Raw genomic sequence first — 22,752 nt, 5'->3', positions numbered from 1 at the left:
TCATGTCCCTATAAATCCGTTTCTGTAAGATGTTTGCTTATTTTTAAAGGGGAAGTAAATGGAACAAAGGGGTAAAGAATTTGATTCTAGCCCCCACATGTTGGGATGACTCTTCCCCTGCCACCTAAACATGAGCATCCTGTGATGACCACAAGTTCAATGATCTCCTAAGCAAGCCTGCAAATTTTCAACAAGTAGCACTGTGCAACAGAGTGGGAGTCTGACCTTTGATTCATAGATCCTCACAAGGAGGCAGCAATCAGTTCACTTCAGCACCTCAGAGGAGAAAAATATAGAGGCAGCTGAGCAATAGTCACCTTCCAGCAATGGCACCAGCATGCAACCCTGAAGGATGAATGCAAGAGAGCACACGGTGTCCCACGGTGGAGTTTCCAGGTAAGTCCTTCCTCACTCTACACAGCAGATTTCTACATGCCCAGCAAGGTACCGTGGCAGGGGCGAAGAGGAGCCAGCTTCTGATCTCGAGTAGACCTTCGTAACCCTGCTGTTACATGGTTGCTGGGTGCTCATTACACTCCTGCTCGTATGTCAGGTCCAAAGTGGGCTCTCTGCTCTTTTCCTCTTCAATGTACTGTCCTGTATTCTTAGAGTCCACTCCTGCCTACTCTCTCCTGCTGCACTTGGATCCTTGGAAACCAACTTCTGCTTGTTTCTTTGGAGTCTACAGCTGGGCAAGAGCTGTGCTCATCTTATCATTATTTATCTAGTAAACAGCACAGTGCCTAGCACAAAGAAGGTGCTTGATAAATATTTGTTCAGAATGACTGGGAGGAGAGATTTTAAAAGATTTTTAACTCTCTGTCTGTATATATCATGGGATCCAATGCATCCCCATCCTAACTCAAATCTTAGTTCTCGTCTCCCCTGTACTGCCCGGTCTCAGAGCCACACACGAGCCACTCTTGGTGCCCAAGTTAAATAGAGCAGTGGTCGCCAACCTTTCGGACCTCACGGACCACCAGTGGTCTGCGGACCACCTACCGGTTGGCGACCACTGAAATAGAGGACCAAAGCTTTGCACTAGAATTCTGCCCCAGTCCTTCCGGCCAAACTAAGAAGCTCCAGTAGTTCCTTACAAACCAGGCAGAGGAGGGAATGCATGGCCCGCCAGTCAACAGAGTAAAATCTTTGCTCATCAGAGGGCTGTGAGAGAACTTAAAATGCACACTTCATACAACCACTTGGCATTTGCTTCAAAATGCTGAGGCCTCGGGGATCCACCTCTCTCCTACCCTGATCTGGGAAGAAGCTGGCCAGGTGGGACCAGTCCAGGTCAGTGTGGGTCTGTCTGTCTGTCCACGAAGGGGCCCAGCGACCACCTGAGATTGACTGTATCCACTGTAATTCCCATTAGCTTTGTACACATAGAGGCAAAAGCTGCTTTTTGAGTTACCAATCATTCCTGTGGGTTTCTGGAAATTCAAGTGTTCTATATAAAAGGTGTTTTAAGGAAATAACTATTCTCTCTAGTTTTAGTCAACTGCGAAAGAAATGACCAAGTTCTTTCTCTATGCGCAGCACCAGGCTGTCCTCTGTGGAGGTTAAAAGGTAAGGGAGACAGTCCTTTCAGCTGGATGGTAATTTCCTTTTAAATTACTCTTCAAGAACACCCAATTTGGTTTACAAATGATCTGGCTATCTGAGAGGAGTATAATAGTAGCCTTCCTGACAAATATAAACAACAAGTAGGCACTCAGACAAATGCTTAGACAAAGTCAAGTAAGGAAAGTAGACATACAACCCTATACCTAAATGATTTCAGTGACATGAAACAATGGACATGCATGAATGAATATGGGGAAAATATATGTTAGGGGAAAACTGTAGAAAGAATATAAAGAGTTATTGGATTAGGTGACATTTTCTAGGATGTTACTGAAAAATTGCTTTTCTAAAAAGAAGTTTATATATTATTTGTAGGAAAAAAGAGTAAGAATGAATAAACTAAGAGATATAAAATACCATCTTAAAAATTATTAATCTAGAAAAGAAATGTGTGAATTCACTGGGAGTATCTGGCTATTATGAGCCAACATATTTTATTTTATTATTTTATATTTTTGTATACAGTTTAGCACTGACTTATGAAAAATGTGGATGCCTAATGCAGGGAATAATTTTAGATTGCAGGGTTTTTTTAAAATAAGGTTGTTGGCTTTTCATTTTCTACTATTTTTTAGTCCAAAACTGTCATTTTAGCATTCATATTTTTGTTTCCACCAATCACAAAAATGCTCCCTATTTACATCAAGGGAAAGCTTTGCAGTGCTGGCAGGAGAGGAGACAGCGTCTGGCACGATGCGTGACAGACATAATGTTGCAGAACATTTTGGAAATATGTGGCCTGAATATTCTAAAGAAGAAGGAGAGGAAAGGGAAAATAGAGTAGATAAAGGATATTTGTAATTTTTAGGTTCACAGTCCTATCCTTTGATTGGACATTTATGTCTTCTGTCATTAATGTTTTTTAGTGTTCTATCCTCAAACTATGGTCCTGCTTATAGATGTTAAAATCAATTTTTAAAAAATCTCTAATTTAACAAGAGTCTGTATTTATTTATTTTTTAATCTCTCTCTATATATGTTATATATACACACACAGGTATATATATATATATATATATATATATATATATATATATATATTATATATATATAATATATATATATATATATATATATATAATATATATGTTATAGATTTCAGAGAGGAAGGGAGAGGAGAGAGAGATAGAAACACCAGTGATGTGAGAGGATCATTGACCAGCTGCCTCCTGCACACCTCCTACTGGGGATAGAACCACAATCCGCAAATCTGGGGATAGACTGAGAATCGAACAGCGACCGCCTAGTCATAGGCCGATGCTCAAGCACTGAGCTATGCCAGCCGGGTGAGTCTGTATTTACTTATCTGTTGGGTTAAGCAGGCAGTTTAGTACCTACCAACTACTGTGCTACTCAGATCACTTCCAATGAAGCGAATTTGTGTCAAGGGTGGGGGCATAGGAATCTCTGAAGCCCACAGCCCACCCACTGACAAGTAAACAAAGACATGTGAGGTTCATTCACAGAGCTGCCTGGCAGCCCTCAGATGATGCGAGGCTTTGGTCTTTTTCAGTCTGTGACCATGACTTGTTGACCCATAAGTAAAAGACACCGAGTTTACTACACATTTCTTCTCTCTTTTCCATCCCAGAAAAATCTGAGATTGAACCTAATAAAAGGGAACTCTTTCCTTGCTGTCAATGATGGAAAACATATGACTGAAATGCCAAGAACTTTATACACCACCATCATGCAAATGGGGCAGTTGCTTGGCAAAAAAAAAAAAAAAAAAAAAAAGCAGTTGGAGATGTTCCAGCAGTAACCACGTGAATGTGACAAGGTGATAAATACTAGAGGGTCTGGTGCCATGTGTTATGCTGCAATCAGTGCAACAGCTCTCACCTGCTTCTATGGTATATATGAGTTCTGCATTTTCCCCTTTGTCTTTGTCCAGAGCCGTCACTTGCAGAACAGCTGATCCCAGAGCAGCCGATTCAAACACAGATGCTTCATACAGCGGATTGGTAAAATAAGGACTGTGATCATTAGCATCTTCCACATTCACAATGACTCGGGCCAAGTTTCTTCGATAAGGAAACTCCTGATCTCTGACCTTTAGGCAAAATAACAAGAAGCAGTAGGACTAGAATCTTAAGTTGCAAAGAACTCACCGGGCGATGTCTGTAGTGAAAACAAAATGACATAATGTACACAGAGTGCTTGACCCAGTCCCAGGCACATAATAGGTGCTCAACAAATGGTAGTATTATCAAGTCAGATAATCAACTGAGAGCAGGGACCACATCCTCTTTATTACTTGGTGTTATGCCTGATGTTTGGTCTGTGTCCAGTCTGTGTTTATGGAACTGATACTGGATATGACAAACACAGCAGTTTCTTCTGGTCCCCCTCACACAGCCACCACCTCTCACTTGTGCAAATAGCTGCTAATCAAATGGTGGATGGAGGCTCTCCTAAAGAGGAAGCTAAAAAGTGGAATTAATAAATGTAATGTAGGCATTGTCATTCATTCATTCATTCACTCATTCATTCACTCATTCATTCATCGAACACTTATTGTCACTTATTATCTAGTAAGCTCCAGAATGGACTCTGGTGGTTCAATGGTGAATTAGATGCAGTCCCTGACCTCAAGAACTTTAGAGTTGACGGGGGAATGCAAACTAGTCAACAAACAGCTCTACGGCCCAGTGGAAAGTGCCAGGATGGGACTGGTGAGAAGCACTTCACTTTCTATTCTGCTTTTTGGAAGCGGTGACAGAAATAAGTACAAGCGGTAAAATGGTGTTGATGGTTGTGGGCACGTATCTCAGGCAAAAAGGACAAACGTAGACAGAAGCCCGGGACTGGGAGAGAACCCTGTTCACTGGGAAGATGAGCTGAATCTTAACCTCTAACATGTGAGACCCCATTTTCACTTCACCAAGGAACCTGCCTGACTGCTTTCAAGTTTCCTCTCTTTTGCATACGGCAAAAGCTTGCAAATAAACAACTCTTTAACCACATGATGCTGAAGCCATTTTATGTAGCAATGATCAAATGTGTCCTTTCCGTTTGTTCAATTTCAGGCACCATAATTTGAAAGATGTGAAAAAAATTAGAAAATGTACTGAGAAGAGCCATCAAAGGGGAAAGGGGGTTTTCAGAAATAATACCTAGAAGGAATGAGCAAACTGACTGAAATGCTTGCCATGGAGAAAGGCAGCATAAAAGACTTGTTTGCGCTAAATATTCAGCTGCGTAAATGACAGTGGCACAGGGTCACCAAACTGAAGTTTGAGTGTGTTAAGGAAAGAATGAACAGAAATGACTTGAAGAATCATGAGAATGAAGTTAGTTACCTGCCTACGGTTCCTGCCTCTAAAGAAATACCTGTAAAAGCAACCTGGTGAGTGCACTGAATTTCCCTGTCTGTAGACTGGTCGTCACACCCAAGGACCAAGCTGGACTCTGTATTTGGGGATTACTGAAATCCAGGTCTGTTCCACATGAATGCCCAAGGGTGCTGGGACTTTGTCTGTTTTATATCTTTGGTGCCTAGGACAGTGTTTGGTACACACTAGGTGCTGGAGAAACATCTAATGAATGAATGAATGGTGGTCAGAGTGATGGGTTTGATGATTCCCGAGTCTCTCTTCTGTTCCCTGGGGTCTCAGCTGGAAACCATTGCCGAGGGCACGGCACTCCGGTTTCCTCTGGTCCGGACAGGTTTCTGGACTTGGGAAGGAGGAGTAGCACTTTGAAGAACATGAATTCCAGCTGCTTGGGAACTGGTAGTCTCTTGGTGTGTTTTAAAGCCCAGCAGTACAGGAGATTAAGCCCCTGTTATCCCTCCTGGTCTTAAGGAACCCAGGAGGGCTCTGAAGGCAGAGGCTGTGCAATTGCCCCTAGGGTTCTTGGGTGGTTATAGGGACAGATTTTAGGCCATAAACGAACCAAGGAGGCTTCTTGTTAATCTCTACCTCCCAATTACGGGAACTAGGCAAACTCCACTTTAAAATGAAAGCAACGTCTACATAACTTGGAGGCCCCGTGAACCCACATGCATGCTTAAGGCTCTCTGCAGGCTTCAGTGTGTGTGAGTTCTCTTTTCTGCACTGGTATTTACTACAAGGTCAATGCCGGAGCAACGGTAATAAACGAATTCTCTAAATGCTTCCAAGGCCCGAGCACGGCATAGGTTCAGTAAAGGATTACCATTGTGATTAACTTCTCAAGGAACTTTCTTTAAACGTTTCCACAGAATCTTCTGGATGGGAACCAATACTATGTACACTGGGAGATTTATGGAAACACGGCCTGTTCCTCTCTCTCAAGTCAGTCTGTCGGCAGCATTTACCGAGCAGCCCCGGTCTGTAGAATTCATCTCAAGTTTCAGTTTGGCAAAAATATGGAGTCGCTGCCTAACAATAGCAATTCCTCACTGAAATAAAAAGGTGAAAATGAAGGCAGCCCTGCTGTGAAGAGACCAGGTTTCCCACTGCTTACAAAACGGGCAGGCCTTGTAGGTCTGGGGACTAAGGTGTGTGCCTCGAGGGGCCAGTGATCCTGCCAGGAGAGCAATTAAGCGTTTGGGCCTACCATGACGTTGAGGATGTGCTTGTCCTGGGCCTCGTGGTCCAGCCGCTCGGCCGTGTAGAGCACGCCGGTGCTGGGGTCCATCCGGAATTTTCTCATGCTGGCGGCGTCGATGCTGCTGTGCACCGTGTAGCTCAGCTTGTGCTTCTCGTCTCGGTCTGTGGCCTCGATCTGCAGTATCTCTGTGTCGGGGAGCACGTCCTCGGAAATGGTCACATCGTAACTCGGCTGAGAGAATTCCGGGCCGTTATCGTTATTATCCAGCACTTTGATAAATACCTATAGTTAAAAGAAGACAAGACTGAGGACTAATGCCGACGCCCTCTTTCCTCCCGCCCGGTCCTTGGATCCCAGCGTGGAGGAGCTATCTCAACGTGTAGGAAGGTCTTGTATGAAAATACTCTGTAATTAGAGGCTGACAGTAAACCAGGAGTTCACAGTGGCAGGGACGTACACTACAGCTGATCAATACTCTCACTATTAACTGAACAGCTAAGCTGGCCCCCAGGGGTGACAACTCCACAGGGTCACTTGAGGCACCGTGTGAGAGACCACAAGGTGACCTCAGTGTGTTTTGTTTCTATTATCTTTTTTTTTTTTATTAAAGCCATCTTGTGTACCTTTTAAAAAAAAAGTATATTTTTTTATTTCAGAGAGGAAGGGAGAGAGAGATAGAAACATCAATGATGAGAGAGAATCACTGATCGGCTACCTCCTGCACACCCCCCTACTGGGGATGTGCTTGCAACTAAGGTACATGCCCTTGACCAGAATCGAACCTGGGACCCTTCAGTCCACAGGCCAATGCTCTATCCACTGAGCAAAACCGGTTAGGGCTATTATCTCTCTTTTTTAAAGCCATCTCATGTACTTTATATATATATATATATAACTTCAGAGAAGAAGGGAGAGGGAGAGAGATAGAAACATCAATGATGAGAGAATCATCGATCAGCTGCCTCCTGCATGCCCCCTACTGGGGGCTGAGCCTGCAACACAGGCATGTGCCCTTAACCAACATCAAACCTGGGACCCTTCTGTCTGCAGGCCAATGCTCTATCCATCGAGCCAAACGAGCCAGGGCCATTCCTATTATCTTAAGTTCTTGTTACATGCTCCTCATAGTGGATTTAAATGTGGGGACAGGGATAGAATGGGGACAGGGACAGAAGAGGCTGAGGATGGAGGAGTGGACACAGGGGTGGCCTTCTCAGAGCAAGCAGAGCTTCTTAACTGCAGTGCTCACACATGGCGGTTCTTTCGAAGGGGTGTGTTGAGTAAAGAATATGATAGTGAAATACGAAGTTCCTTACTTGTGTTCCTTTATAAATCATTTTATTATAAAAATGTTCAGGCAGATATAAAAGTCATAGCTTAATGAACCTTCATGTATTCATTGCTCAGCTTTGATAATAAGGAATTCACGGCTTAAACTTGTTTCATGCCCACCTGCTCCCCCAAATTATTTTGAAGCAAATCCCAGCCATCATGTAATTTCAGTGTGTGTCTCTACATGACAGGGACTCTTAAATGCACACAATCCCATTATTGCATCTATACAGAGAGAACTAATTCCTTATTGTTATTAAATATTCAGTTGGGGTTCATCTCTCTATAATTGCTTTTGAAAATGCTATGTACATTTGTATTATACACATATATGTATATATATTTCATAGTTTCTTTTAATCAGGCTATGCAAATAAGATCCAAACATTGCATTCGCTTGATGTCTTTTGATTTATAGATTTTCCCTTTATTTCCTTGCAATTTTTATGTTGTTATCATTGGCAGTGAACAAACTGAGCCATTTTATCTTTATGGTTCCCACAGTCTGAATTTCACTCATTCCATCCCTGTGTTTTTTTCTACAGGTCCTACTGTCCTCTGTATTAGTTATACATTGGTAGTTTGATATAGGAGACTTGATAGATTCAAGTTTAATTTTCTCCTCCTCCTTTTTCTTTGACAAAAATACTTCATGAGTGATACAGTGCACTTCCATTCGGAGACACATAATACCTGGTTCTCCCTCTGGTTATGTGATATTAACCGCCATTGATGATCATTGTATACATAACATTAACTCATTAAAAATGCAAAATGGTAATGTTTTTAATACTACAATTTCTTTCTCACTTATTAGCTGGAGGAGCTCTAAAAAGAACTCTTTGGTTACTCTGATGTACGCTTCCTGTAGGAACAGCAGCCATAAATACTTCTTTTTCTCTATCATTTCAAAAATAATGAGCTGGTTCTTCAGCTCCTCCCAAAGTGATCAATGAAGTATTTTTTTCAAGCAACGTTATGAACTCCTGAATTTAATCACATCTGATATGTTTCTGTCCATTAAAGTTACTGATGCACAAATGGCCCTTCCTTGGTCAGTGAGAGCCTCTTCAAATGGGCTCTTATGATATTTTGACACAACTACTATAGTCTTTGATAGCTTACTTGCTTTACAATAATTTCTACCGGTATTTGTTTCCAAGTATTTTTTTCTAACCCCAGTCCTGAATTATCCATTTCTTCAAAAAGTGTTGGTTACTTTTTAGTTAGAAGTGGCATTTAGAGATGATGATGCGGTACTAGGGATGTTCATTGCTACTACTGTGTCTAGCTTTTATTCAGTGGACATAATCAGCAAAGTGTTTTGTTTCCTTGTTAATCCTCACCCGAGGATATTTTTTCCATTGATTTTTAGAGAGAATGGAAGGGGGAAGGGAGGGATGGGGAGACAGAAACATGGATGTGAGAGAGATACACTGATCGGTTGACACCAGCCTGCAGTCCAACTGGGGCTAAGGATGGAACCTGTAGCCCATGTAGGTTCCCTCCACTGGAATGAACCCACGGCTTTTTGGTGTGCTGCTGGCACTCTAACCACTGGGAACACTGGCCAGAGCAAAAGTTCTTTGTTTCTAATAATTATTTCATGAGTTGATAGTGATACCTCCAATTTAAAATGAGGGCATCTCGGTTTTTACTTAATTTTATTTTTTTAATATTTGTATCTCCGTTTTGCCATGCTGAAATTTCTCATGCCAATGACATCATCATAATTACTCATTGTTTTATTTGAAACACAAGAACAAAGCCTAAGCATAACAATGCCAGCATTGTTATTATAATTACATTACAATTATGGACATTCAAAAACAATTTAGTATTATTTTGTAGTTATTTTTGTCCTCGGGATTTATCCTGCTGGGATGTACAGTCAAATTAATACCTTTAAAATCACTTAGATGCCCTAACCGGTTTGGCTCAGTGGATACAGCGTCGGCCTGCGGACTCAAGGGTCCCAGGTTCGATTCCAGTCAAGGGCATGTACTTTGGTTGCAGGCACATACCCACTAGGGAGTGTGCAGGAGGCAGCTGATAGATGTTTCTCTCTCATCGATGTTTCTAACTCTCTATCCCTCTCCTTTGCTCTCTGTAAAAAAATCAATAATAAAATGAAATGAAATAAAATAAAATAAAATCACTTAGATTAGTTCTTCTCTATGTGCTAAGCATTCTATAATGCAGAGGACAGTCCCCCACAATAAAGAACTATCTTACCCAAAATGTCAACATGTCACTTCATTATATCCTGAAGGTCAGTCCACAGCAGTTTAGAAATATTCTTCCAATGGGTAGATAAATCATAGTTAATTCAATCAATCCTCTACTGATGTTCATTTAAAATGTTTCCTACTTTTGCTCTTAGGGCAGTGGTTCTCAGCCTGTGGGTCGCGACCCCTTTGGCGCTCGAACAACCCTTTCACAGGGGTCGCCTAAGACCATCCTGCATATCAGATATTTACATTACGATTCATAACAGTAGCAACATTACAGTTACGAAGTAGCAACGAAAATAATTTTATGGTTGGGTCACAACATGAGGAACTACATTTAAAGGGCCAGAAGGTTGAGAACCACTGTCTTAGGGTGTATAATGAAGAGCCTTGTACCCATGTCTTTTCATATTTTTGCTAGCATACGTTTGGGACCCTAGATTGGGATTACTGGATCAGAGGAGAAGTGCTCAATTTTGGTTGATAATTCCATATTTCCTGACCCAAAAGTTTTATCGTTCGGCATTCCCAGAGCAACAAAGAGTTGGGCAAAAGTAGGTTTACAGTTGTGAGTACATAAAACCCAGACTTTATTCTATTATTATTTATCAATTATTGTATCATTCTCCAAACAAACAACTGTATACCTACTTTTGCCCTACCCGGTGTATGAGAGTGACTGTCTTCCCACAACCTTGCCAACAGAGTACCTGTGCAATAAAACTTAGAGTTTCTGCTAAACTGATAGTTGAGAAATGGAATTTTAATACAGTTTTCATTTTCTTTTCTCTTATTATGAATAGGGTTGAAGCATATTTTCCTCTTCATATGTTTAATAGTCATTTGCATTTTGTTTTCTGGTGTGTTTTTTTCTATTCATTTATTTAAATTTATCTTTATTGTTGAAAGTATTACAGAAATCCCCTTTGGTTTTTTTTCCACTGACCCCCTCCACCCCACACCCACTCCTACCAAGCCTTTTCCACACTATCGCCTATGTCCATGGGCTATGCCAGCCGTGGGCAAACTACGGTCCCCGGGCCGGATCCGGCCCGTTGAAATGAATAAAACTAAAAAAAAAAAGACCGTACCCTTTTATGTAATGATGTTTACTTTGAATTTATATTAGTTCACACAAACACTCCATCCATGCTTTTGTTCCGGCCCTCCAGTCCAGTTTAAGAACCCATTGTGGCCCTCGAGTCAAAAGTTTGCCCACCCCTGGGCTATGCATATCCTATATAATAAAAGCCTAGTATGCTAAGTGTCCAGTCATCTTTTCAACCAATCAAAGTATAATACGCTAATGATATGCTAAGGCCACTCAACTGCTTGCTATGATGTGCACTGACCACCAGGGGGAAGACAGTTGACCGGTCGAACAGTCACTATGATGTGCACTGATCACCAGGGGGCAGACGCTCCAACCGGTAGATTAGCTTGCTGCTGGGATCTGGTGGATCAGGACTGAACATGCCCTGGAGCCCTTCCGTGGTCCCTCCCTGGCCTCTGATCGTGCACCAGTGGGGTCCTTCAGCCTGGCCTGCACCCTCTTGCAATCCAGGATCCCTAGAGGGATGTTGGAGAGCCAGTTTCGGCCTGATCCCACAGGCCAGGCTGAGTGACCCCACTGGTACACAAATTTATGCACCAGGCCTCTAGTATGCATATAAATTCCCCTGTTAATCTCTCCACCATTCCCCCCACTCCTGCCTTTCCTCTGAAATTCCTATCTGTTCCATGGTCCTATGTCTCTGGATCTATTTTGTTCATCAGTTTATTTTGTTCATAAGATTCTATATATGAATGAGATCATGGATACTTGTCTTTCTCTGACTGGCTTATTTCGCTTAGCATAATACTCTCCAGGTCCATCCATGCTGTTGCAAATGGTAACACTTCTTTCTTTTTTACTGCTCCATTTCTTTTTCTGTTAAAACTATATCAAATCATTCTTTTATGAGTGAAATGGGCTTTCCCTTTATTTTTGGAAAATATAATGATATAAATGGCAAATGTTTTCAATTTTGTCATTTATCTTTATTTTGCTCATGGAGATGTTTTGCTATGCAAAGTTTTTATTTTTTTTACTTTTATGGTCACGTAATTGAATACATCAATCTTTTCCCTTGTTGTTTCTGGACCTTAAGCCATAGTTTAGCACATTTTCTACATTTCTAGGCTATAGTGAACATACTCATTTTTCATAAATAACGTTTACATGTTCCCTTTACTTACATTTCCATCTCTAATCCATTTGGAATTTTTCCTGGTATATTATGTGAGGAATGGATCCAGTTTTATTTTTCTCCCCACATGGCTCTCCATTTATTTCAATGCCACTTTTTAGATCAACACTTTCCCAGAAATTTAAGAAACCACTTTATTGTATACTAAGTTTATATATGCAAATGGTGCAAGTCAGGCTTTTCTATTTAGTTGCATTGGTTTACCAGTCTTTTCAAGCATCACTATCAAATGTTTTAATTACAGAGGCTTTTCAGCACATTTTAATTATTTGGAAAAGCTAGGTCCTCTCTTTGTTCTTTTTCAGGGTTTTCCTGGCTATTCTTCCAAATGAACTTGATAATCCACCTGTATAGCACCTGACAGAACTTGAAGCATTTTAAATTGGGGTTATGCTGAGGGAGAAATGGTTTCTTTAGGATGGAGTCTTCCTACCCAAAAACATAGCTTGTCTTTTTTCATTTGCTCAAACTACTGTTTTGTTTTTCAGAGCGGTTTTAATTTTTCTCAAATAGGTTTTGAACATTTTTTAGAATTCATTCATGTGCTATCTTAAATTGTCTTCTTTTCCATTACACTATCTTTTTACTATTTTTTTTTTTGCTATAAACGTAGGCTATTGAGTTTTGTAACTTAAATTTATAACTTGCCACTTTACTAAATTTTCTTATCACTTCCAGTAGTTTTTCCATTCACTCTTTTGAGCTTTTCTGATACATAATTATGCTACATGCAATAGGTATCATTTTACCTTTTTCTTTATAATCCTTATAATGCAACTTGCATTGACTACTACTTACAGCACTACTTAGACAGCAGTGGAAATAGTGACATTCTTGTTGTATTCCTGACTAATGGGCATGCCTTTTGTGATCACCATTAAATATAGGCAGGCATTTGGATGCATTCCAGAAAACTGTTTACTTTTAAACATAAACTTAGTCAGACCATGGTTAGCCTCCTATCTGCACGTTGGCCCAGACGTGCTTTTTTAAAAAAATATATGTTATTGATTTTTTACAGAGAGGAAAGGAGAGGGATAGAGTTAGAAACATCACTGAAGGAGAAACATCGATCATCTGCCTCCTGCACACCTCCTACTGGGGATGTGCCCGCAACCAAGGTACGTGCCCTTGACCAGAATCGAACCTGGGACCTTTCAGTCCGCAGGCTGCCGCTCTACCCACTGAGCCAAACTGGTTAGGGCCAGACGTGCTTTTTTTGAGTTAGAGAAGTAGGTCCTGGCTCTCACCTGTGTGCCAGGACCACCTGCCCATGGGAGTGACCCTGACGTGGGCACAAGCTTTGCCGGTGGTTTAAGGCAGAAAAAGGAGTGAGAAGTGTGCCTATGGAGTTCTGGGTATTGTTTTTACCCCCACTGTACTTGGAAAGTCTACTACATTCTCTGAGTGTCAATTCTTTCCTTTAAAAAGTTCAAGTTAACTTAGTCAAGATGCTAAAATATTTGTGTTCACAGAAGCAGTTGCAGCAATGGGGTACAGAAGCCTTTGCAGCGGCAAGCCTGCCCTGACCCTCAGGAAGTTCCAAAGTTGATGTGCTCTTGAAAAGCTGGCCTCTTTCTGCTTGCTTTGTCCTGAGCCTAATCTACAGTCAGAACAAGTGTTTCTCTGTAAAAAGACTTCCTTTTCCTCATTTGCTTTTTATTTCCCACAGTTGGGGCCATTTGTGAGCTCCTGGACTAACAAACAAAGCAAAGTAACTCTCAAAGATGCTGTGTTCAAAATGGTCATTGAAAGGCCTAAGGAAGGACAATGGACTCAAAGCAGGAGGAGACCTGAATGTAGGAAGTCTCTTCAGGGCTGGTTTCCATGCTGCCCACCGCAAACAGTCTGGGCTTCGCAGGCTCCTCTCAACTAAGCCTGGGTGAGTGCCAAGCCCGGCTTTACAAAGGCTCATGGTGGGAAGCCCATGGGGTGAACTGCAGGGAAATGCCTGCCTTTAACTAGAACCAATTAAGTACTAAATGACTGAAATTCTGTTCTGCCTCTGTTGGTATTTTAAAACCATATTTAAAACATTCTACCGTTGTGATTTCAAGGGTCACGCCTCCTTGTATTTAGAATGTATAAACATAAAAATCATGTCAGTTTTGAGTTTGTTTTGCAGTGCACAAACCCGTATCATCTTTGCTTCTTAATCTTTGTTATCTCTAGTTTACCAGCGTTGTGAGAACCAGAGAATTTGAGGAATGTGCCCAAGGTGACAATGGCAGGGCCAGACTTGAACCTGGGTCTTATGGAGCCACATTGTGAATTCATACCATGCATCCCATCATCCCATTCCATGTGCACTTAAACTCCACACACATTAATTGTGAAACACATCTGAACAAATATGGGCGCAAATATCATGGACCTTGCTATACAGAACTCCTAATTTCCAAAATAGATAACTGACATGACAGCTTTCTCTTTAGGAACGTCAATCATAGGGTTATTCTAACTAGAAAGTTCTCTGCTGCCCTTAACATTGGAATTTGTTTTCAAAAACTGATTTATGTATAAATTGTCAGGCACAGACCTATTAGAGGCAGTGACATTTTGCCATTATTTTTTTTAGCAGAAAGTCTCACATTAGAGTTGGCTTGCTGCCTTATTTTTTTCTCTATATAACTGCACTTGCCCCAGCATTTTCCTAACTTAAGTATACAAGGAAGTTTTGGGCCACTGCCCTTTTCCCTGCTATGTGTGCCAAGGCACTACAAGACATGAAAGAACACCTTCGATGAGGGCAGTGTTCCTTGGGAGTCCCTTGATCTGGGGAATCATGGAGCAGCTTTGGCAAAAGTGGTTTCTTTCTATCTTTCCCTCCAGCACCCACCTTTTAAGCAGGTGCAGGGTGGAGAGAAAGGATAATACCAAGCCTGTGAGCTTGGCGGGTTAAAGAGAGGGCAGTGAGGAGGGTGGGATATCATGTATGGCTGGCTATGAGACATTCTATTCTAATCGCCACAGGGGGTGCCATGTTCCTAAGGCACCCCCTGGCAACTAGTAGGGCCAGGTTAGTTGCTCTTTCGGCTTTAGAATTGAGTTGTGCCTTTGAGAGGCAGCACAGTGGGTGGTTCAGAGATAAGGCTCTGGAATCCAACTGCCTGTGTCTGAGCCCTGATCTACTCAACTTCCTGAACCTTGATTTGCCTTAATTTCCATATCTATAAAATGGGCATGACAATAGGGGATTAGTTTGTGAAGTCAAAGGGGTCTGACAAGCTCAGGGGAGCCAGATGGCAGGTCTGACAAGCTCAGTGACCAAAAGGAACCACACCAGTTGGTATGATCACAAATTCCTAACTGGGCAGGTCACAGCAGGTAGTCTTGTCTCAGACCTGTGGTTTCCTCAGCAAAGACCCATCTTTACTTTAGAGTGAGCTCTGTCCATTGTTCTCATGCAGGTAGGATCACATACCTTGGACATGGCCGAGTAATGTTCTTTTCTAGACCCCTGGAAGGGACAACAGCAGGCACCAGAGCACCAGACCAGAGGACTGCTCATAGCTACCTGATCCCTGCACACCATCTCTGTGTGCTGTAACTGCTAAATTATTAACGATCATATATGTGTTTCCATTCTGTGTTTTACCCAATCCTAGAGAACTCCCTGCTTTGCTTTCTCCTGCCTCCTTAAGCTACCACCAATGGATTTCACCCACCTTCCTTCCATCTTCTTTGATTTTAATGTATAAAACAGCTGTCATTCTTCAGAGCATTTGAGGTCTTGCTCCCTGGCCTATGTCAACAGTGTGGCCCAGATAAGCTTATGAAAATTCCCTGCAGGTTTGTATATCTCTTAGGTGGACAGTTTCCTATTTCTAACATAACAAATAACCAGACTTAGCTGTTTAAAACGACACTCATTTATCATCGCCTGGTTCTGTAGATCAGAAGTTTGAGTATGGTAAGGCTCAACTGGGTTCTCGGCTAGCGTCTCACAAAGCTGAAAGCCGGGATGTGTTCATTTCTGGGAGCTCTGGGGGTGAATCAGCTCCAATTTGGCTGCATCCAGTTCCTTGAGGTTATAGGCCTGAGGCCCCTTTGTCCTTACTGGCTGTCAGCAGAAGCCGCTCTCAGCTCCTCAAGGCTGTTCATGTTCCTTGTCATGTTGCCGCCTCCACACTCAAACTAGTGCTGGTGTTTCAGATCCGCTCACAGTTGGAATCTCTGCCCCTTTTGCTGCATCTCCTCTGACTTCAGCTGGAGAAAGTCATCTGCTGAGGGGCCCGTGTGAGGAGACTGGGCCCACCTGGATAATCCAGGATATTCTATCTTTAGATCTGTCACCTGGATAGTCCCCTTCCCCTCTCATAGCAGCTGGTGCTCCTGTGATTCCTCACCGTCCGCTAACCCTGTGGTCGGCGAACTGTGGCTTGCGAGCCACTTGTGGCTCTTTGGCCCCTTGAGTGTGGCTCTTCCTAAGCCTTAGGAGTACCCTAATTAAGTTAATAACAATGTACCTACCCATATAGTTTAAGTTTAAAAAAATTTGGCTCTCAAAAGAAATTTCAATCGTACTGTTGATATTTGGCTCTGTTGACTACTGAGTTTGCCGACCACTGATAAAACCGACTGTACCACCTCTCAACCCTTGCATCCCTCCCTTCTCAGCCAGACACTCATGCTCATCTCTGGGCTTCTACAACATCAAAGCGGGGAACACTTCTGTAATGTAAAAGAATAGCATGGCTATTTCTATTTTTTTATTTCTTGAAGGGAGTTATCCTCTTGTTTTCTATCCAGGGCTTTAGTAGACGAACTTAGTCTCTTTCTTAACCCAGCCCAACAGCGATTTGAAACACTGCGGAAACAGCCAGCTTGGTCACCAGAGCAGGGAGGCTTTGAAAACCAACAACCCCCTCAGGTGTGTAAGTTTCCTAGGAAGCATGGGTGGTTGCATGTTGAAACTTTTAACTGGAGTTTCTGAGTGATGAAAAAGTGATGATGAATTAGTTTATCCGATATTTTGGGGCCACATACGCATTTGGATAGCTGATGAAAACTAAGAATCTACTCTCTAAAAAAAGGAACATACACACCAACTTCTATAGACAGGTTCATGGGCTTGCAGCACCTCTCAGACTACCTTGGAGAGTTTAATTTGTTTGCACACCTGGGTGCTGATCTGCATTGGTTTGCTGGAGGCAGCAGGGGTTAGAAGTTGGGCAGAGGTCTCTACAGGAAGGAACACAGCTGGAACCAGAGTGCGGGTCTTAACTCTCTCCACTCCACATTATTCATTTCTTGGTCTTGATCCTAGACCCTCGAGTGATGCTATTTCTGGTGCCAGGCATGAACTATTTGTTCCCATCCCATCACAATATACATGTAGAAACCGGCAGTAGGTTTTAAAACCTTGGGGGTAATTCTTGGAACACAGAAAGCACTCAACAATGCTGGACGGTTTTAGGCAAAGAGAAGACTGTCAAAGAGCCATCCAAAGTGGCCATCCTGGGAGGGAGCCTCAGGAACTAGGAAAAACCAGGAATGCACCTCTGGTGTGCTCCGAGGCCTTGACAAGTTCCGCCTGGTTCGATCTGCATTGCGGTTACCTTCAGGGATCATCTTGGCACTTCCATCCCAGGAAAAGTCAGCAAGTGTCCAGAGTAGTCCTCCAGGAAAAGCCTGGGATGCAGCGCTGAGTCATCCCCTTCCCCAGAGCGCTCTCAGGCTCTCATTCATGTCTCACAACCACCTGGGTGGCAGTCTCCATGATACAGATGGCCACCGAGGCTAAGTGATGACAGTAATACTAGCAGAGGTAGCTAATATTTATTAAGAACTTCCTATGTTTAGACCTCATGCTAATACTTTGTATCTGTAAACACATGCAAACCACAGCAATTCTAATGATGCAGGTGTGAGTCTGCCCATTTTATAGATGAAAGGACTAGAGTGCAGAAAAGTTTATCGACCTGCACCTGCTGGAGGAAATTCAGCTACTACGTGGAAGAGCTGGGATTAGAACACGGATTTATTGCTACCGAGCCTGTGCTGTCAAATACTCTGCTGTGTTACATAAAGTACAGTAACGTCCTTCATAAAATCAACAAGTATTTTATGCAGAGGCCCTTGTCCATTTTCCAGGTTTCTGCATATATTGGGAGGCTTTGTTCTTCCATTTAGTACATCTGCATCTTTGCAACTTGAACTCCACAGAACCATTTCACAGTCAGCACTCACGCTGGGGAATCTCAGTAAGGAAAAGGATGTTTACTCATCACCAGATAAGGTAGCTCTGAGGCACGAGAATTCTGTGAGTTGGGAGAACAGGCAAAACCGAAGATGAAGGAAGCATTTTCATGCAGACAGAGAGCCTCGAGGCTCAGATTTATTTGACATTCGCCAAGTAGACTTCCACATGTTGTTTACGGCTGATTGAAACATGTGTCATACCATGTTTTATGATTCCAGATGAACAAAGTAGAGAATAGTTCCCAAAGGGAAACCGAACAGGTGCTTGGGGGCTCCGGGGCATCTATTCAGTTATGTGGTGAAGGGTATCTGTTTGATGGTGGAATCATTAGAGTAAGGGTTGGAGCACGCGTTAGTGGCTTCTAAAAGAAACGTAGGATGCTTTTCTTTCCCCAAACACCCTCTTGTAAAAGTGACCTTGACATGGAGGGCTTTGACCGACTCGGAGAACAGCTGCTGTCACCACTGCCAGAGGGGCTGTGGCACATGTGAGCAGAGGATGATGGGCAGAGGCTGGTGGGGTCTCCAGGCCCAACACAGACCAGTAGACAGAGTGATGGCTTTTTGATGGTAATAATGATGACATACAAGTTTGTACTTTGGAAACTGTTAGTTCTCATTTCTTGAGAGGGTCATGGCCCTGGGGACATAGAGTAACTTGGAAGCTTTTGACAAGAAAAGCTCTGGATATCCTTTATTAGTCCACTTAATTTAGCTTAGCTTGGCCTTACCAAGGGGAGGCTCCAAGTTCACTCCAATTCTCTAATGCCTTCCCAACTGCCCTGGCAATCATTAGTCTGAAATAAATTCCATATTAATTTTTAAAAACTAGGTACACATTAGTGATCTGGTTTTAAAATCTGAATCACGGTGGCCTTAGGCATCTAGTGCAGCTCCTAGCACATGGCATGCATAAAGAAGTAGTTGTGAAATGGATGCTGTGAACTGCTTTCTTGTTGGGTCCCAATGAAATTCAAAAATACAAGTTTCATTGATAATTTTTTTGGTTTACATGAATTGGTTCTGTGCTTTGGATCAAGCACGCCTGCCATACAGGTCCTGTTGAATATGTAGTGTCTGCTATTCATTTACTTATTTTAAAAATACTTAATATCTCTCTAGAACATCCTGGGCATACTGAATTACCATTTAATTCAATTATTCTAAAACCCTGGAGTAAAGTATGGAAATGAATATGGTTCCATGCTTTATTTGTATTTTACTCAAATATATCTTGTGTTTTTCAGTGGTGCTAGAAAGTTGAGGTTGGATATTATGCTAAGACATGGCTAATTTAAAAAGTCTGACTTAAATTCCCATTTAAAGTGAATTAGCACTGAAGACTTAGCAGTACTGCAAGTGGGTTATTTTATATTAGGCTGGTGTGACTCCTGTAGGATGTCAACCACAGTGTCCTTTCCTGGTGTGCTGAAAATTCCTGGAAACTGTACAGATTTAGATAGGGTGACCATGTGATTTATTGTCCCAACTGGAGCAATTTTAGGAGTTAATGAAATACTATTAATTATACCAATGCCACAGGAGTGAATGGGACACTCTCAGGCAAATAGGATCCTATAGTCATCCCAGGAAAGGACCAGGAGAGGTCACATGCGGGATGCTTTATCCTGTGCATGCCTCTCCCTTTCTAGGTTTCAGGTTATTCAGATGAAAAGTAAAAGGGTTGTACTATAATAATCCTTATTGTTTCCTAAGATTCCCAGCATTCTATGATTATAAACAGCGTCAAAGGGGTCTCAGCATATTTTTGAAACCTCTTCAAAGTAAGAGGCAGCTGCATAGACAAGCACATGAAACCCTCCTCCTCTTCTCCCCTTTTCAAAACTACATAGTTACAAAGGATTACATCATATTTTACATATTTTAAACACGTCAACACTTGCTTACTGCAGGGCTGGCAAACATTGCATCTTCACTACCTGAAGGACTGTGTTGAGGAGGATTCTGAGGACATCTGGGCTCAGCGGGGAAAACGATCTTGATCAATAGTGATGGCTTCCGGGGTCATGGGAACAGGAGAGGGAAGTGGGAGAGGTTACAGGACATGTGTGTGTGTGCCAATCCTGTCATAACTGGCCTAAGGTATCTGATACTAAAATAAAAACAACAACAACAAAAACTGTTCTTGTATTTAGGGTAAATCTGCCTCACACTGATAGCTAACAGTGTGTTAGTGTCACCTAGAGATTTTCTCCTCTTGATTCCATGCCCTCTCATAAGCTCTCAAGTAGCAGAGTCGAAGGAGTGGTCCTTGGCCTTGGCTGCCTGTTAGAATCCTGTAGGATCTCTGTGGGTGGACCCAGGCTTCAATGGTTTTAATAACCCCTAGGTCCCTCGAGCACCAACCCATTGACATCCAGGCTAACACGGGAGGTGGGAGTCTGGACACCTAGATCCCAGTCCTTGTCTTTATTAATGCGTGTGACCTTAGCTATATCACTCATCTGATCGCAGTTTGTAAAATGAAGCTGGACCCTTAGGTATTCTCTAGCTCTAACTTACTGTGACTAATAAATGAGGTGAAGAATATCATAGTGTGTTAACTCAGCCAATGTAGCTGTTCTCCTCTTTGTAAATTCAAGGAAAGCGGATGTTGTCAAAGAGGCAGATCTACAGAAAATGATCAAGGAACAAACACAACTCACTCTCCCGCCCACGAATAATCAGGATTTCTGGAAAGAAGCAGCTAAGTTATGCAATATCCGTGACAGGATCCTTTTTCTAGGTTGTGCTCTCACTAGAAATCCATGGACCTAATTCACTATGTCCAATGCATTTTTCAATTGTTTACAACTCTGATTTTAGCAGACCTTTCAGCAAACCCACTACTGAGCAATTTGATGTCTTACCTGAGTGACAGCGATGTTTGTCCCGTCTGTGACTTCCACAGTCATATTATAAATGGATCTCTGCTCTGCATCCAGAGGTTTGGCAATGACAATGGTCCCGACACCCTTCTCTGCGTCAAAAGAGCTGTCAAAATTCCCCCCTGATGATGTCACAAAAACAACATCAAATTAACATATCTGAGAAGTTATTACATGGATTGAAGCACATTGTTTTAAAGTGAGCTCTTATAATATTTTTGACAGGCATCCTTATGTCTCAATTTTGTACATATCAAAGGGGACCTCTTTATATCTAACTTAATTCATATTGTAAAACACAGCTGCTATAATACATAACAAATGTCACCCCAAAATAATGTATTGTAAGGAAAACCTCAGCACTAGTGTTAAGAGTAGTGAAGCATAAACTGACTCCATAAAATATTAAGAAAACTAAAGACCCATCAACTCCTCATGGCTTCTGGGCTAGGAATTTGTATAACTTTTGGCTTTTCCAAAGTAGATTAAATTCTAAATTAACAAACAGTCCAATTGTGATGAACAAAAATGAGTAGACATTCCTAAATGTCTATTCCAGGATTGATGGTAAACATTTGGTGCTAGAGTTCAGAGTCCCCCCATTACATGTCAAAAATAAAATTATAAATGCTGGGGGAAAACGCAAAAGCAAAATAAGAAAAGAATTTCATATAAAAATTTTATATATGCAAGTTGGGATATTTATAGAAATGTTTTTATGCTATTTTGACAATGTGAATTATTTTACTCCCTCCAAAGTAGAAAGTTTATGGGAGACTTACAAAATGAAATCTGAAAGAAGTTGAGAAAAACATCAGCTTATGTATATCAACTTATAAAATAATTAACATAAAAAGTTTAGAAAACTTCACTTGTTCCCTTTTGGAATAGGTATAATCTACAATCTGTGAACGATGCACTTAAGACAACTCAGGCCTTGCAAAATTATTGTAGATGTTTTCTATTCCTGTGAACCAAAGTGTGGTTTATGATTGTTCCAAAATGAAAGATTTATTTTTAGGGGAAAGAGAAGATAATGGGTTTATACCATTTATAGGCTAGAACAATTTTAATTAAATATCAGTACATGTTCGCAAGCTCTATTTATTTTTGTCTGAAATTTCATGATGTGAATTTTACTCTTAGACAGTAGTTTTATTTAGCTACAGCTCACAGGGCAATGCATTTACTGAATTTCCTATTTTAGAAAAGAAATCTTGAGTTCTTTTACAGTCAGCATTCTTTTCCTTTCATTTTGCTGATCAATGAACAATACTCTATACAATTTTTATGATATTACAAATGAGCAGGTGAGTTCAGGGAAAGGAGACATTTACTTGAATTGCTAGAACGTGATATACAGTGACACAAAAGAAATACAGTAGCCGCCCCCCTTATCCACAGGGAATAAGGGGGGATTCCTGATCTAGTTGCCAAAAACCCAGGATAGTACTGAACTTTGAATACACTATGACTTTTCTGATACATACATACCTATAGTAAAGTTTAATTTATAAATTAGGCTCAGTAGGAGATTAACATTAACTAATAATAAAATAGAACAATTTTAACAATACACACTTTGTAATAAAGTTTATGTGAATGTGGTCTCTCTCAAAATACCACCCGCTGCACTCACCCTCTTCTTGTGATGATGTGAGACGGTACAATGCCTAAGTGAGGTGA

The 22,752-nt window shown here is 41.6% G+C and overlaps 1 protein-coding gene across 2 annotated transcripts in view; it reads right to left on the bottom strand.

The window, feature by feature from the left end:
* FAT3 (FAT atypical cadherin 3) overlaps window positions 1-22,752 on the bottom strand; it is a 663,604-nt gene that overhangs the window by 97,619 nt on the left and 543,233 nt on the right. For both annotated transcript variants that reach the window (XM_081099132.1, XM_081099133.1), the window contains 3 exons: window positions 21,049-21,188; window positions 6,169-6,444; window positions 3,469-3,679 (listed from right to left, as the gene is read on the bottom strand). In XM_081099132.1, the coding sequence (XP_080955258.1) occupies window positions 3,469-3,679; window positions 6,169-6,444; window positions 21,049-21,188 (627 nt within the window). The remainder of the gene's footprint in view (window positions 1-3,468; window positions 3,680-6,168; window positions 6,445-21,048; window positions 21,189-22,752) is intronic.

Source organism: Myotis nattereri (assembly GCF_964212035.1).
Source record: "Myotis nattereri genome assembly, chromosome: 9".
In the NCBI taxonomy this organism is placed as follows: domain Eukaryota; kingdom Metazoa; phylum Chordata; class Mammalia; order Chiroptera; family Vespertilionidae; genus Myotis; species Myotis nattereri.
The sequence above is the reverse complement of the archived record's forward strand: the minus strand, read 5'-3'. Positions and strand labels throughout refer to the sequence as shown.